Below are 15265 nucleotides of genomic sequence, written 5' to 3'. Positions count from 1 at the left end.
GTCTTGGCGTGTGACACAGCACAAACTGACGCCAGCGCATCAAGAATTGTCGAAGCCGTCTGCAAGGGCTATACCGAATTCGCGTAACTATCCCTCTTCTGCAAAAAGTTTTCCAACAGACTGCATTCCAGCAATCACACTACAGGAATATTAGCGTGAGGATAAACAAAGCGGCCAGTTAGATAACCTTTCACACAGTGGTTTTTTAAATGCGTCATAAGTATTAATGAAAGAATCTCAGTATGTATATGCCTGTGTTACTTTCCAGAGAAGCGCCTGCTAATGGTGACGTTCAGTCGTCACACCTACTTCACCCTTCACCTCAGTTGGTCTACAAAATACTCTGGTCTTAAAACAGTACACATGTTGCCTTCACGCGGTAATATTCATTGGCGGTACTTTCACTATGAAGAGGGCTTCGGGTCATAGCAACAATACTGTGAAAGCCCAGAAACAAATAAATGGGCGCGCTTGTTTTAAAAATCCCCTGTGAATCACGCCAGTACTGACGCAATGAAACTTTCAATCCAACACATGAACCTACAAATCCATAGCGTCGGTGGTTTCGGAGTTGAGCGTACGATATTGCCGCCCACCTATGTTACCTAATATCATAACATACTACTTAAAGTTTCAATACAAGCACTACCCCCAAAACCACACTGCATGCAGCTTCCTTACGTCCCTGCACGTTCCAAAACAAAGTTTCCGAGGAACGCCACATTAAAGCAGTTCGCCTCTAACCTAAGGCCACAGCAATGAGTGACTGTAATCGGCCGGTACATATGCGCAAGCGTGCGATGAATTGGACAGTGGTGTATTTGCCGCTATACTCTTAGATATGTCTCCGTCTACACACAAAAAATCATACAACCATGGTTCGAAAAGAGTGTTGCTGTGGCTTTTACACTAAACATATCACACGATACCCCTTGATACTCGGCGGCCGCTACCGGTTACACATGCCGTGCCAATACCTTGGTGTGCTAGAGCAAATGCTTGTGCCTGCTTGAGGTAAACGTCGAACGTCCGCGAAACGACGACAAAGCTTTTTAGATCTTGTGTTTAAGTTTCTGCAGTCACATTAGTACGTTAGTCCTATGCTCCGTGAAGCGACGAGACATTTTTGTCATTTAAATCGGCTTGTTCGAAGTGAAACGAAACAGTGTTTGTTTGTGTTCAAAAAATTTCTTAATAAGTCTTGTATTCAGTGCAGTTTGCGAGCCAAACTTAGCCTTTGACATGTGCTATGTACCCATAGGTCCTTTCCTGAGATTTGTTGCAGAAAAAAAAGAAAAAGAAACCCATAGAAGTCGAATAAAAAAGAAACTTGTAGCGGTAGTGTAGATTCCAGCGCGACAGGACAAAGGTAGATACAATAATTGCGGTTATCCCCTACATGAATCAGGTTAGCCTCAATGAACAGCACATTGGCAAACGAGTTCATGCGAGAGTCGTGTTTTCAGAGCCTGAAAAACTCCAAAAAATTTGCCTTCAAGTTAGCGTCACCTCAGGCCCAAGCCAAAGATGAACACCAAGCATGCAGACAAGTTCTAACCGTGTGGTGAAGGCGTACTTTAAATTATTCCGTTTCGTGCAAGCATGAGTTTATATGTAGGTGAAAGTAGGCGGTGCGTACAGAAACGTCATCGGAAAGCCGTAAACTCACCGAAGACATAAGAACAAGTGACCGGACAAGATACACGCAGCGCCTACGCTACGTGTTTCTTGTCAATCTTTCGTCCTTGGCTCTTAGGCTCATTTGCATGCCTCCAATGCGGAACCAACTCGGCCAACTACCTGTGTTGTCCTGGGGACAAGTGTATAATCTAAAGGGTTGCAAGTGTTCACCTTGGCATGAATTGTGATTGAGATCAACGGTCTCTTGGTGCTTAAGGGATTGTATTCGCGAATGAACAAAGATATTAATACAAAATAAATCATACAAGCCCCGAAGTTTTGAAACTTGGCAAAATTGTGTCAGTGTAGCTTCGGTCTCCTTGTCAAGCAAGGCGCGTGATTTACTATCGCGAAATAACTGACCTATGCAGCGCGATGGTTTCTGCAGGTCGCATTTTTTCTTTCCTTGCTTCTGTGGTCTTTTACTGTTTTCCTGGTCGAAAGCCGATTTATACTTCAGCTCAGAAAAATAAAGTTCAAGTGTTCAGCCCTGTGTGTGTCTATTTTGTCGTCCTTGTCTGACAAGCCGGGAAACCATCGATGACCTATTGTCCATCCATGACTTTCGCATGTATGTGACCGAGACGTCCGTGAGGTAGCGTTATTCTGTCAAAGAACTTGTAATAACATCGAAATAACGAAAGTGATGGTGTCCCAGAATTTCGAAGCAGCGAAATTTGAAGATTTAGCCAAGCACCTCGTAAAAAAATGATACCCCGAAAACTATTCGACTGATGGCTTAGTTCGTGATCCCTTTGCTATGCAAGCGGCATTATGGACGTTTTGACGTTCTATTTAACCTTGTCGTTCCTTGTCGCGCATGCAAGCATGTGTTGACATTAGTGAAGCTTGGACACTAATCGCTCAATCCCCAGTACTTCAAGTTCCTTCATGTATTAACTGATTAATCCGTGATGTGGTAGACGTGGTAGGCTTTAGCGCACGTTACATGCCCATGCACTATATCAATGACGCTACCGGCGTGGCACTGAAGCACCGACCTACACTCACTTCCACTTACCGTCTGCGCGACATCGAGCAATGAACCGCGGTCCACCAGGAGCGCTCGGGTAGTTGTTGTGGCGCACCTGCTGACGTGCCAGGAGCACTGCCGCACCGAGGCTGAAACAGGTGAGGCCTTGTGTCGCGACCACGGAGGGCACGTCTGTGGATGCTACCTGCATTTCAAAGCGCAAATTAAAACTCACACCCCCTGAGGAGTGGCACCGATTGCGTCTTGAACGAGTATCTTTCAACCGTATGTCGGATGCCTTTAACAGTATCCCACTGGGCATGACTTTGAGGTCGAGAGAGACATATGAAGAACAAAGTTTATTGATTCATTCATTCATGAAGAAGCAAAGAAAATCTGTGTTTTATTGCGATAGCAGTTACATGGACACTCTAGGCGAATTTCTGCCGTCGCCGTCGTTGTCGCCGGGAGGTTCCGTATAATGTCCAAGGGCGATAACACCATCGTCACGCGCCCTACGCTGTATGTGCGAGTCAAGCGTTCGAGGGGAGCCGACGACCGCGGCTCCATTCGCCCGCGCGAAAGGGAGGAAAGCGGGCAGGAAGTGCGCCGCGTTCCGTCGTGCTCGAGGCACCCAACGTTGCGAGGCATCGGGGTGAGGGGAGGGAGGAGGGGCGCCATTCTACTCCGGCTGCAAATGCGTTTGGCGGGTGCGCGCGGTCGCGCGGCCGTATCTTGAGAGCAATCTGCGTTGGGGGCTGAGTCTAGGTGCGTCGGCGGATCGTATCTCTATGCGTTCGGTGTTTTCTCGGCGATCAGTTGGCGTTTAAGCGACCGACAACAGCACGAAGGTCCCTTCGCTCACTACTGCCCTCTCGTTTCCTCACGCCACGTTTTGACAGCGAGGTTCGCGTCATCGACCGTGATGTTTCATGTGTGCTGTGCGCGGACCTAGGCTTGTTCATTTAGTTAGCAAGCGAATGTGTGCTAGTTGCGCCACTTGAATTGCGCACCGAGTATGCAACGGCTACAGAGACCTGCGGACTTGACAGTACCATGCACCCTGTAGATGTGTAGTAGTGGGAGACCTTAACCCCGTGCCACTGCCCTTTCTTACTTTCTCATTCAATAGTAAATTCTGTCATCATGTACAACCCCTTACCTCCACTTAACCTTGCAAGGTACCTTGTAAGGTCTCAAATAGTTACGCAGAAAGTTTTTTTTCGTGAACTAGAAAAAAGCTCGTCAAGGTGGACCAAAATTATTTTGGGGGGCATCAACCTTCTGAACAAAACTTCAAAAAAGCTTGTGCTGCATAATGTAAGACATGCGTCTTTTCACAATGGCCCCCTTAGTTGGAGGTCCTAGCTTTACAACACGCTCCTAGCTTTACAAGACTTGCGCATTGTAGGACTGACTTACATGCATGAAGAGTGTATAGAACGACTAGTAAGGCCGCCACAAAAAGCGCGTGCTTGCGTGTGCGCAAGAAGAGAAAATATAATAACAGGAATAGTTTAGCCTGACAACAGGCACGGCATGCGGCTTCGGAGCTATCCATGATGATGAATGGATAAAAAAAATTGATTGTGGTCCTTTAGAGCGCGCGTGAGCGCGCAGTGGGCCACTCCCACGTCGGGCAGAGAGGCCGAGCCTCTCCGCTGCGTCGCGGGCCCGTTGGACAGCCCATAACTGTTATCCGAGGTTGGGGCTGCGTAGAACCGCATCCCAGCGTGAAGTGTTGCTTTCATCGCCGCGTAACGCGGGACACCGCCAGAGCATGTGATCTAAGTTAAGACATTGCATAGTGCACATGCATTTGTCATCTGAACTTCTGGGTAAATCCTGCGAAGTAGGGGGTTTGGATATGCCCCCCCTTTGTAGAAGCCTTAGTGCTAAAACCTGAGGTCTGCTGAGTTTACATTGTGCGAGGGGGTAGATCCTCTGAGCCAAGTTAAAGTGCTTAGTAAGTTTGTTGTACGAGGAAGGAGAGTCCGATTGTCTGTACCCCCAGTCACGCTGCCGGTAGCTACGCGGTCGGTGATCCCTCGCGCAGCACTGTGTGCCGACTCATTGAGGTTGGGCGGCACCCTCAATCTGTACCATGTGGCTTGGAAACCAGATGACTGCGTGTGGCTTGATCTCCTTGCTTCCTATATCCCTAGGCCAGCGCGGATGGTTCCCTGGTAAATGCCCGAGCGGCTGGTATCGAGATGAGATGAAAGAACAAAGAGTAACACATACGAAAAGAAACACACGCGAGAAACGCCCCAACACACACAAAGTCGAGAAGGTGAGCAAAAGGGAACACGTATAACGTCCAAACGAACAGTGGAAGTCCAACTACGGCCTTGGCAATAGAGAAAATTTCATCTATGAAGCGAGATGGCGATTTGCGTTGGTTAGTCTTTGGTACTGAAAATTTTAGCTGGAGCACTTGTCGTATTTACGTGCTCTACGCCCCCTGTCTTGTCGTTACTCTTCAAACATTATATTCTCGGCATTCTGAAGAAGAATACAAAAAGCACGTTTTTTCAAAAGTATAAGTAATGCATTTTTGCAAAAGAAATTCACAACATATCTTTTGCTTATTATTTCAGGCACGAAGCAAATTCGGTTACGACCAAGAGTGTTATAGAATATACAGTTAAGGTATGTGGCACCCTCTAGGGAACCACGCAGAGCGGCGACTTAGTTTTACATTGAACCTGTCGCCCCAATACATCACACGTATCACTGTTTCGAAAGCAACCGCGCCACGTTGAGAAGCCGCCACTAATGATAGATAGACAAAGTTGGCAATGTCATTGCAACTGTGTCACCACAATTTGGCACACCCTTCGATGACCACGTCAAGACGACTGGTTGAGAAATTAGACTGTCTTGTTTATCTTCTTTAAAGCAATAATTGCGCGATAAACATCGTTTTTTTTTTTCGTATTTTTGAACTGATTTATCGCTAATAGTTGGTATGTGTTTCGACTGATAGCGCCACAAGGCCGCGTACCCCGACAGATCCAGCGCTAGGCGACATCTCAACGAATTCAACGGGATATCTACACGTATTATAATATGTTCAGATGAAACCGAAGTACTCGCATAACTAATATGTCCATACTTTATTAAAGTGGTTCTCGATTGTCTAAGATGAATCAGGAAGACCAAGGGAGGTAACGTATGCATTTCGTGATTGGTAATGTCGCGACGAGCTTGGTGCTTGAAGACGTGACGAGTGGTTTTGCCTTAAAACCTTCGTTCATTGATGACAAGCTTCCCGTACAGTGGCCAGGCAAGCCACAATTTTCGTTCTTTTTTGCGGGGGGGGGGGGAGGCAATTACCAGCACAGAAGACGATGAGGGAGGCAGGCAGGGCAGGTGGCATTCTCACACAGAAATGTCGGGGGAGGGTTGCACGTTCTCGGTGTGTCGCCCTAACCTGCGCAACTGTTCTGGTGTAATACCTGGTATAAAAATTAAAGTCGTAAAAATCTGGGAGGGGAGGTCGGGGGGGGGGGAGGGCACAAAGGGAAAGTTATGGCGTAAGTAGCCAAGTACATGGTTAGCAGATTGTTATGTGGTTGGTATGACTGAAAAAATAATGAAATTCTGGGGTTTTACGTTCCAAAACCAGGATCTCATTATGAGGCACGCTATAGTTGGGGACTCCGGATTAATTTAGACCACCTGGAGATCTTTGACGTGCACAAAATGCACGCTAGACGGGCGTTTTGGCACTTCGTCCAGGGCTTTCTCTCGAAACACACAGCTCAAATCACGATAGAAGAAATCAAGTCGGACGACATAGAATTGGGTAGTAGGGGAACGCTGCAGAGCTAGGTATTGTTCCCTTTTCTCTTCAATGTGACCATGATTGGCCTGCTGGAAATCCTTAGCAAGATCCGCGGCCTCAACCACAGCCTATACGCCGATGACATAACTTTGTGGGTGATTGGCGGCAGCGAGGAAAACCTCCAGCAGGCCACGCAGGCCGTCGAACGCTACGCGGCGGAGAAGGGGCTCAGTTGCTGCTCGCAGATATTTGAACTCCTGCTGGTGTAGCGTACGACAAGGAAGCAATACGGAGGAACATTGAACGTTAACATCAAGGCGAACAGGGACCCGATACTTATCGTAGATCACATCAAAGTCCTAGGACTCCGGTTGCACGCGGAAGGCAGAAACCTCGGTACCATCAATGCGCTAGAGAACAGCGCACAACAAACACTAAGGCTAAACAAACGGATTGCCAATAGACACTACGGCATGAGGGAACTCAGCCTAATTCCTTTAGTGCAGGCCTTTGTCACCAGACACGTCGTCTATGTCGCACCGTACCTAACATTTGACATGGCAGAAAAAAAACAAGATGGCATGCATCATCAGACGAGCGTTCAAACAGGCAATTGGCGTCCCAGTCACAACATCCAACGACAAGCTGTTGTAATTGGGGCTACACAACACGTTTGACAGAGCTAATTGAGGCGCACACCCCCGCCCAATACGAAAGACTCACACAGAGCCCCACGGGGTGACACATTCTACGGAAACTCAACATTCACAACGAAACACAACACCGCACGAAACTAAGCATTCCACTAGAGACGAGGAGGAAGCTTAAGATTCCTTCACTGCCCCAGAACATGCACCTGGAGCACCACAAGGAGCGACGAGAGGCAAGGGCGCGCCATATTGAGCGCAAATACCATGACGTAGAGGGCGTGGCCTACGTTGACGCCGCGGAATGCAGAGAACGCAAAGGGAGGTCCGTCGTAGCGGTAGCGGTACCGAGCGGAACCGTGAAAACGGACAACACCGAAGTTGATACGGAAACCGCCATAGCATTAGCGGTGGCCTCCACCAGAGCTAGATCGCAGTTCATCATTTCGCGAAAGTACGCATCTCGCCACAGGCGCTCAAATTCTAAACAATAACAGCGACCACCATCGCGGGACGATCCAAATTATTTGGGCTGTAATGAAGAAGACAAGACGACGACGAAGCAGTCAGCAAACAAGCCACAGTGTTGGTGGTAACCACGCGCCCCGAGCTTGCGCTTGTCTGGATTTTGGCTGCTGGTCGCCCCGCCGCTTCTTGACGTTCGCCTGTCGTTTGTCGCCGTTCCTTGACGTTAACACGTCAATAACTCACGTGGCACGGCACCCACACACTCGTCTCTCCCCGACAACGAGGCGGCTGACAACGTAGCTCCAGGACTTACTCGCCGAGCAAGTGAGCTGGCGCTGCCCGGAACGAGAGGAGACCGCACGGTCAGCTACAAAGAAATGACCAATCACTATTGGCTGGGAAGGGCCTGGTACCCACCAGCTTATCCCGCGCTAACCAGGAAACAGGCGGTGGCCTGGCGCCTCCTGCAACCAAACATGCATCCGAACCCGGTGGCCTGCAGCAGATTCTATCCACGGCAATACAATGATCAATGTAAATTATGTAAGGGTGGGGGAATCTGCCACATATTCTATGGGTATGCTCGAAACCTGTTACACCTATGTTACACCTTTCGAGAACCGCAAAATTCAAAACCAGCAGCAGTGGGAGACCCTGCTGCTCAGCTCAGACCAGCGAGACCTGGTCTGGGCCGTCCAGCTAGCCGAGGCAGCTGCTGAGACCCAGGGGATGTCGGCTGTCTGGTAGGCTGCGTCCGGCCCCGTCATTGCTGTCAGCAATAAAAGTTGAATCTGTCTCTCCCTCCCATCGAAACGCCGCTACCGTGGCTAAGATTAGATACCGCGACCTCGTGCATAGAAGTGTAATGCCGAAACCACTAAGCAATCCCTGCGCGTGGTATGATGTAACCGATTAAGATCGTGGAATATGCGCACACTATCTTATTTTAAAGGCTGTGCAGAAGTTACACTGCGATTATTGATGGTGTAAATTGGGGAAGATAAGTGTACGCTGGCGAAGAAAACTAATGAGTGGGATTTTACGAACATTCAGTGTCAAGCCAGGTTTCTCGCAAATTGTTTAACCTGAAAGAGGTTATTCTGGAAAGTGGAGGCGTTGGCTGAACCTTTTATAGGATGGTAGACAACACAATGATACCTGGACAAATGTGTGTAAGAGGAAACGTTAAGTGGCACTTAATTTATATATACTCGTATATAGGTAGAGGAATGTCCCGAGAACGGTTCCTTGGTGTACGCCAAATAAAACAGAGGAAAGAAGAGACGAGTATAAGTTTATGCGGACGAATTGTTTACGGTTGGTTACGAACACTCTAATCCATGATACGATGATGTGATGCATGTTTATGAAGGAAAGTTTAACCAAAAACCAAGAATGGGTTACCTTGTAGAAGGCCTTTTGAAAGTCTAAGCACAGGAGATCTACAGTAATGTTACGCTTGAGCAAAGAGTGAATGTCGTGGACGAAGAGAGCGATTTGAGTGTCACAAGGGAAGCCTTTATGGAAGCCATGTTGGTTAGGGTGGCAGAAGTTGATACTGGCAGGAAGTTAGCAAGATTAGAATAGATTATATACTCCATACGTTTTGAGCAGAAGCTAGCAATATTGTTACTTGTGGAGTACGATAGGTCGATAATTCTTAAGAGACGATTCAGGGTCCTGCTTTAAAACAGGAATAATCATAGCAATCCTCCAGTCAGGAGTTCAGGAGTGTATATAGAAGGAGATTCTATCGAAATACATGGAAATGGAAAAATCGCGTTGATCGGCATTCACAGCCCGCGATTTCATGAGGTTCGCGTGCATTAAAAAAATTAAAAAGACGACCGAATTCTCATTACAAGAATGTTGAAAATTTCAAAGTTGAAGCGAAAACATTGAAGCATGAGTTTTACATCTTTGCAATTCACCAATAAAAAGCCGCATTATGATTCTGTAATCTGCAGTAACTACGACATCTTGACAGTGAATAACATTGAGGTAGTATGCCAAACTGTGATTTTAGTAACATTTTGTAAGTAAGACATTTACAAAAACATCCTGATCTCAGTAACAACTTCATGTAGGCTGCGAACTTATGTATCACATTTGTTACACTTCAGGTGCTCTAGCAAATGCAGCTTACAGAACTGCAATATCTGCTTTTTGGGCCAAAAAGTGGATTTGCAGACGTTAGGCGTCAGTTGTTTTACTTACGATGCACTTATTGTGAAAGGTATGATGCCCTAAATCAAAACATTTCTGTGTACAGTTGCTAGAATTTGTGTCTTTCTTAAATACTAGACGCTTAATTCAAATCGGTCCAGTGGTTGCTTCATGAGCATTTACGCGTTTCGCATGTATTTCAATTGGGCGATCGCAGTTGGCGCCTAGTTGCAGCTTTCTCTTAGTGGCTGCAGGTAAATCATTAGCAGGAATAGTTGCTTGCTTCGCTTGTGTTACAAATTCATACTTCCTAGTTCACATTTAATTTTGCGCATATTGCTTCGCTTGCGCATAATTAGATTTATATATAGATCGCATATTGACTGCATCTGGCAACTGCGAAGAAAGATCACGTGGGGTAAATGTATTGCACTAAGTTCCTAGCGTACCAAATAGTTACCATGCGGAGATTTTTGCGGCTTTTTTGTTTCTCAACCTCAACAAAACAAGATGTCACGTAAACGCCGACTGAGGGTGCTTTCGCGCAAGCTTCATCTTCCCGAGATTTTTCGCAATGGCGAGATGAAGGGTTCTAGTCCATGCTTGCAAGATAACACTTGCACGGGTTCCCCCTGATAACCGATTGAAACACGTTTTTTTTACCGGGCTAAAATTGATGTTTCAGGATAAGACCATTGGTGTGCATGCCAACTAGAAAAAAAATGGGGAAAAAATTTTAGTTGGCAGCTGTGAGGCTGTGGATAAGCTGCAGCTGCGCTTAGTCAGTCTCTCGTTGTCGTCATCTTTAACTGCCGTCATTGAAGAGAGAGAGAAAGTGAAAGAGACAGAGGTTTCTTGCTCGCGAGAAGCTCAGATGTCGGCTGGAACTTGTGTGTTCTAGGCAGCAGGGCCGAGATTTTGTAGCGTTGCCTTTTCCTATACTATTCCTTTTCACTGTTCGTCAGCGTAACGAGCAACACTCCGGGCGCGTTGCGAGTGGGGTTGGCCGATTGTGAACGGTGGATGATAAGAGCGGCCTAGAACTGAGTAACAGGCCTCGGAATAAAATGGCGACCTTGCTCAGCGACATTGTCAAACTCCGCCCGATTGACGAATCTGTGATGGCGGCATTTTGTGCCAATCAGACACGTCCTAGCCACCCTCTGGGTCAATCAGGGCCGAGAAGATGGCGAATTTGACTGTAAGGCGGAATTTAACAATGCCCAGAATAGTACCCTAGTTTTCGGGTGAGGGAGCGATAACACGAGGTGAAGGCCAGAAAGGCAACAATGAGGATCACGTGATGCTGCCACTCGCAGCTTTTTATGATCGTTACTAGCATTCCAGTTAGGCCTCAGTCAGTTTGTTTTGATACGAGGTCAGTGGCAGCTGCTCACTGGTTGCGAATAACATGTGCAACACTATCTCGTCTCGCTACCTCTCAGATCTCTCGAATGTTCCTTTAAAGGCAAACTGCAACAAAATTTCACTTTGGCGAAATTGGTTATAAATTACGAATATATACTATTCACACGAAAGCTTCTACATGAACTCGGGAATGCGAAGGACAGACTGAACAGTTACACATTTTTGGGTGCAGCGCATGTCATTGTCAGTGCGAACTGTTCGTATAATAACGTAAGTGGAAGTGGAAACTACTAAAGGCGCCAGTAGGAGGATTAAAATGATGTCAAGAAGCAACACGTGTCATACGGCGCACTTTATAAACGTATAAACGTGTTTCGTCGGGTCATGATATTAACTGCGATCAGGCATGCGTAATTGTGAAAGGAAAGAATCGAAACATACATCATTATCAATAGTCGCTTCATATTCAACCACGATGTACACTTTCAACTGAAACGAAGGAAACTTGCCATCTTTGTACGCTAGGTGCCTCAGACACATCATACGGCATAGTTAAGCGGCTGTTTCATCGCCGTCAGTCCTATTTGTGAACGAGGCTCCCGCGTAGAAGCCCAAACGCTAACTTTACTGATTCTGCTGTGGTCTGTGTTTTTATTTCCTCATTTTTCGTCCCGGCCCAATGGTATTGGGTCATACTTTCGATTACGGTATGCTATACCAATCAATTAATGATGGCAAAGCTGCAAGGCTGGCAACTGTCAAATGATCTGATGATTTTTCTATTGCGAAATCTGAAGCTGCCGCCAAAATCGTGGATCCAGCAATCAGATTTCATCAAGACAGATCTGCTTGCGGAGAGGAATAAAATGCACCGCGATGCATCACACCGGAACTTCTTGCGCATGCACCTTACAAACCGGTTCATGAAACGGTACCTGTCTTCCGTTTCTTACGTTTCCATGGCAACGAAGGTCGCCGTCTCACAACGGTCACAATATTGCATACTGATTTCATACGAAGGCGGAAGCGACGTAAACATTTTCCTCCCGAATCCGCGCCTCCACGGTGGCGCGAAAAAGTGCAAACCGACGCAGAGCGAGTCGACACTAGTCAACCAGTGGAAACGAAACTTGCCGCCGCGGAGGAAAGAAATTCAGCTCCAATGGACCAGTGGAAGAACCATTACTGCCAGCATTTAAGTAGTGCCTTGGCAGAGGACGTGCGCACCTAGTGTTTAGCGGATGTCGCGAAAATTCCAGCAAAAGATCGGCAATGTTTGCAGCGCCTCCGATATGCGGCGGCGCTGGAAACGATCTCGGAGGTCACTCTGACGAGCCCCGTCGGCACACAACCTTCTAGATCCCGTTAGATTTTTGGCAAGTGGTAATGACTATTTCTTTCTTTAGGATTTCGTATAAAAGCCATCTACCTTTGCGAGATTTTCTTGACGAATCCACTCCTTTTCAAGCTTGAAGTTTTACATAAAGCCTGCTGTCAATATGCGCTATCCAGAATTTCATGCGGTCGATAACTTGGTTGAGGGTAAATTCTAATTACTGGACAAAATAGTGCTAGCTGACCCTATAGAAAGAACGATGATCACAACAGCACTACTACTCAAATGTAGCGCGTAGCCCATATATCAAATCTTGGCTGGAGATAAATTGACCTTCTTTTTATGGCCAATTTCGGTGGCGCTAACAATTTTGATTGCGGAATTTTCATGATACACGCTACAAAGCAAACAGAAAGCGCGGTTACTACTGTACCGATGCATATTTTTGAATTTATAGAAACTATAACACAGGCTTCCGGCGCGGTAAAGGAAGGAAATATCATTTGTGAAGGTTATAAAATATGTACGAGGTATTTTCTGTTCATACCATAAAGTTAGCCTCAAAATGTCGGACCTGGCGTCGTCGACATTATACTGACCTCATAGCATATTTCCTGACGGGCACCAATGTGGGTGTGTATATACTGATGTTCGTTATATATATACATAAAAGCTCATGCGTCGTTGATTTCTTCTTCATGCACAGTGCGTGTGGCAAACTTAGCGAACCGCATGTTCACACTGCTTCATTGTATCATGACGTCACGCCGCACCCACACCATAGGTGCCACCGTCGAAACTGCTTCGTGTAGAAGCAAGTATCGTAGTAAATTCTTGAGAGTCGCTTCGCACTTGTGTACCCGTCCATTGTATTTCTACATTTCGGAGGAGTCGGACCTCCGTTTGACGCAATACAATGAAAAGTGGGAATTGTCTTGTGGGCACTCTGTTAAGAGCCACTGCTGCAGAAAGTGTAAGGGCTGATGACTTACTGCACTTACAACTGCCATAACTCATATGTTCATGTACTTGTTAAAGTGGTTCTCGACTGTCTCAGATAATGCAGGTAAACCACTTTGGTAGTGTATGCATAGCACGATTGTTCATGCGCGACGAGCTGTGTTCTTGCGAATGTGACGTGTGGCTTTGCTTAAAGCGTTGGTTCATTGATGACAAGCTTCTGGTGCAGTTTAGGTGTTCCTTTCGTACACAGGATACCGAGTGACACATCGAGATAGAACATAATAGCTGCAAAGGGAGAGTACTCGATGCTTCGACGATACGGCTCATCAAATAGAGCGCATGATCTTACATGCATTCTTTATTTATTCAAGAACGATGGAAATCAGCCGCACTGATCGTGACGCACATCTTATTCTGACCTGGGTGCCACGGAAATAGCCAGTGCGTAATGAATCGGCAAGATAATACATTGTTCAAAGGAAACAAGCCGCTGCGAACTTCTTCGAATGTCTTTGAAGTCACGTAGAAGAAACAACGAAGAAAATGTTGCAGCCAGTCAGTAAAATGTGCCGAAGAACTGGAAACTTAGCGTTAATTGCAATGGTAACTCGGCGGTAATGCAGTTACACTCCACGTGTAAGCTGAGGAAGTGCGCAGCAGTGATTGGCGGTGTATTCCCTTGTGTTTATCGTGTTTATATCCTGTGTTTATCTTGTCTTTAGCATTCCATCATTCGTTCTGACAGCTGTGCTGCGGCGCACTGTGGGAAATCGCCATGCACATGGAGCCAGACCCCCAGGCACATGGAGCCAAGTGTTGGTGTTGATAGAAGCGATTTTAAACGAATTGTTGTTGATTAATGCACTTAGTACTTGATTATTCATGTGTTTTCAATTTTTCTGAATCATGGTAGTGTATTGTTAAGCGTTTTGATCAATTCTGCACTTGTTCTGACCCTGTTTTGAGCACCTGTTCTTGAGCGTGATCACGCGACTGACACCGATAGCCCGGGCCCCTAAAGAGCTTCGCACACTAAAAATTCAGTAGCTATTTAGCGGTAAAGGCAAAAAAAAGCCACATCATACATCTTAATTCTTGAAGTCCCAATGGATAGTTGCAATAACGACCTTCCTCTTCGGGGAGCGAAGTGCAACTGTCGGTGGTCCGAAGCAGGACTACCACATAATATATATATATATATATATATATATATATTATATTATATATATATGAAGGAAGTAGTTCTTCGTATCCGTGCCTAATAAGGAAAAGAAGTGCCGGCGCTGTAGAGAACCAAAAACGTTGAATTCCGACGTTACCCGACCGAATGTCGAAATGACATGTTTTTGCATTTTGTACGTGCGCCGGCACGTCTTTTACTTCATATATAATGCACACGGGCGTTTTTGCATTGTCGCCCTCCATCAAAATGCGGCCTTGGCCATGTGCCGGTAAGGGATTAAGCGATATAGATATATATATATATAGATATATATATATATTATATATATAATATATATATATCATCACTCCTTGATGAAGGCCGGACCCCTGCCGTAACCGTCCGAACATACATTCAACACAACACACAGACACACAGCCACACAACACACACGACACACACCACACACCAATCACCACACACACACACACACACACACACAAACACATAGATATAGATATATATATATATATATATATATATATATATACGCGTAAGCCTATCCAATCCCTTTGCCAGCTCTAACACTTGATCGGCTTCCCACACTTAGCACACATACACGTTTTTCCACTTTGACACTCTTATGATGCGAACGAATGAAAAACGAAATCATTTCTTCATGGAAAGCCGCGTAACAGCCACGTGGTGAGTA

General features: G+C 46.2%; 1 protein-coding gene across 1 annotated transcript in view; it reads right to left on the bottom strand.

The window, feature by feature from the left end:
- LOC125941093 (uncharacterized) overlaps positions 1 to 15265 on the bottom strand; it is a 34522-nt gene that overhangs the window by 18619 nt on the left and 638 nt on the right. Inside the window, exon 3 of the mRNA XM_049658027.1 lies at positions 2702 to 2858. Within this exon, the coding sequence (XP_049513984.1) occupies positions 2702 to 2858 (157 nt within the window). The remainder of the gene's footprint in view (positions 1 to 2701; positions 2859 to 15265) is intronic.

Source organism: Dermacentor silvarum, chromosome 10, assembly GCF_013339745.2.
Source record: "Dermacentor silvarum isolate Dsil-2018 chromosome 10, BIME_Dsil_1.4, whole genome shotgun sequence".
NCBI classification, from domain to species: Eukaryota; Metazoa; Arthropoda; class Arachnida; order Ixodida; family Ixodidae; genus Dermacentor; species Dermacentor silvarum.
The sequence above is the reverse complement of the archived record's forward strand: the minus strand, read 5'-3'. Positions and strand labels throughout refer to the sequence as shown.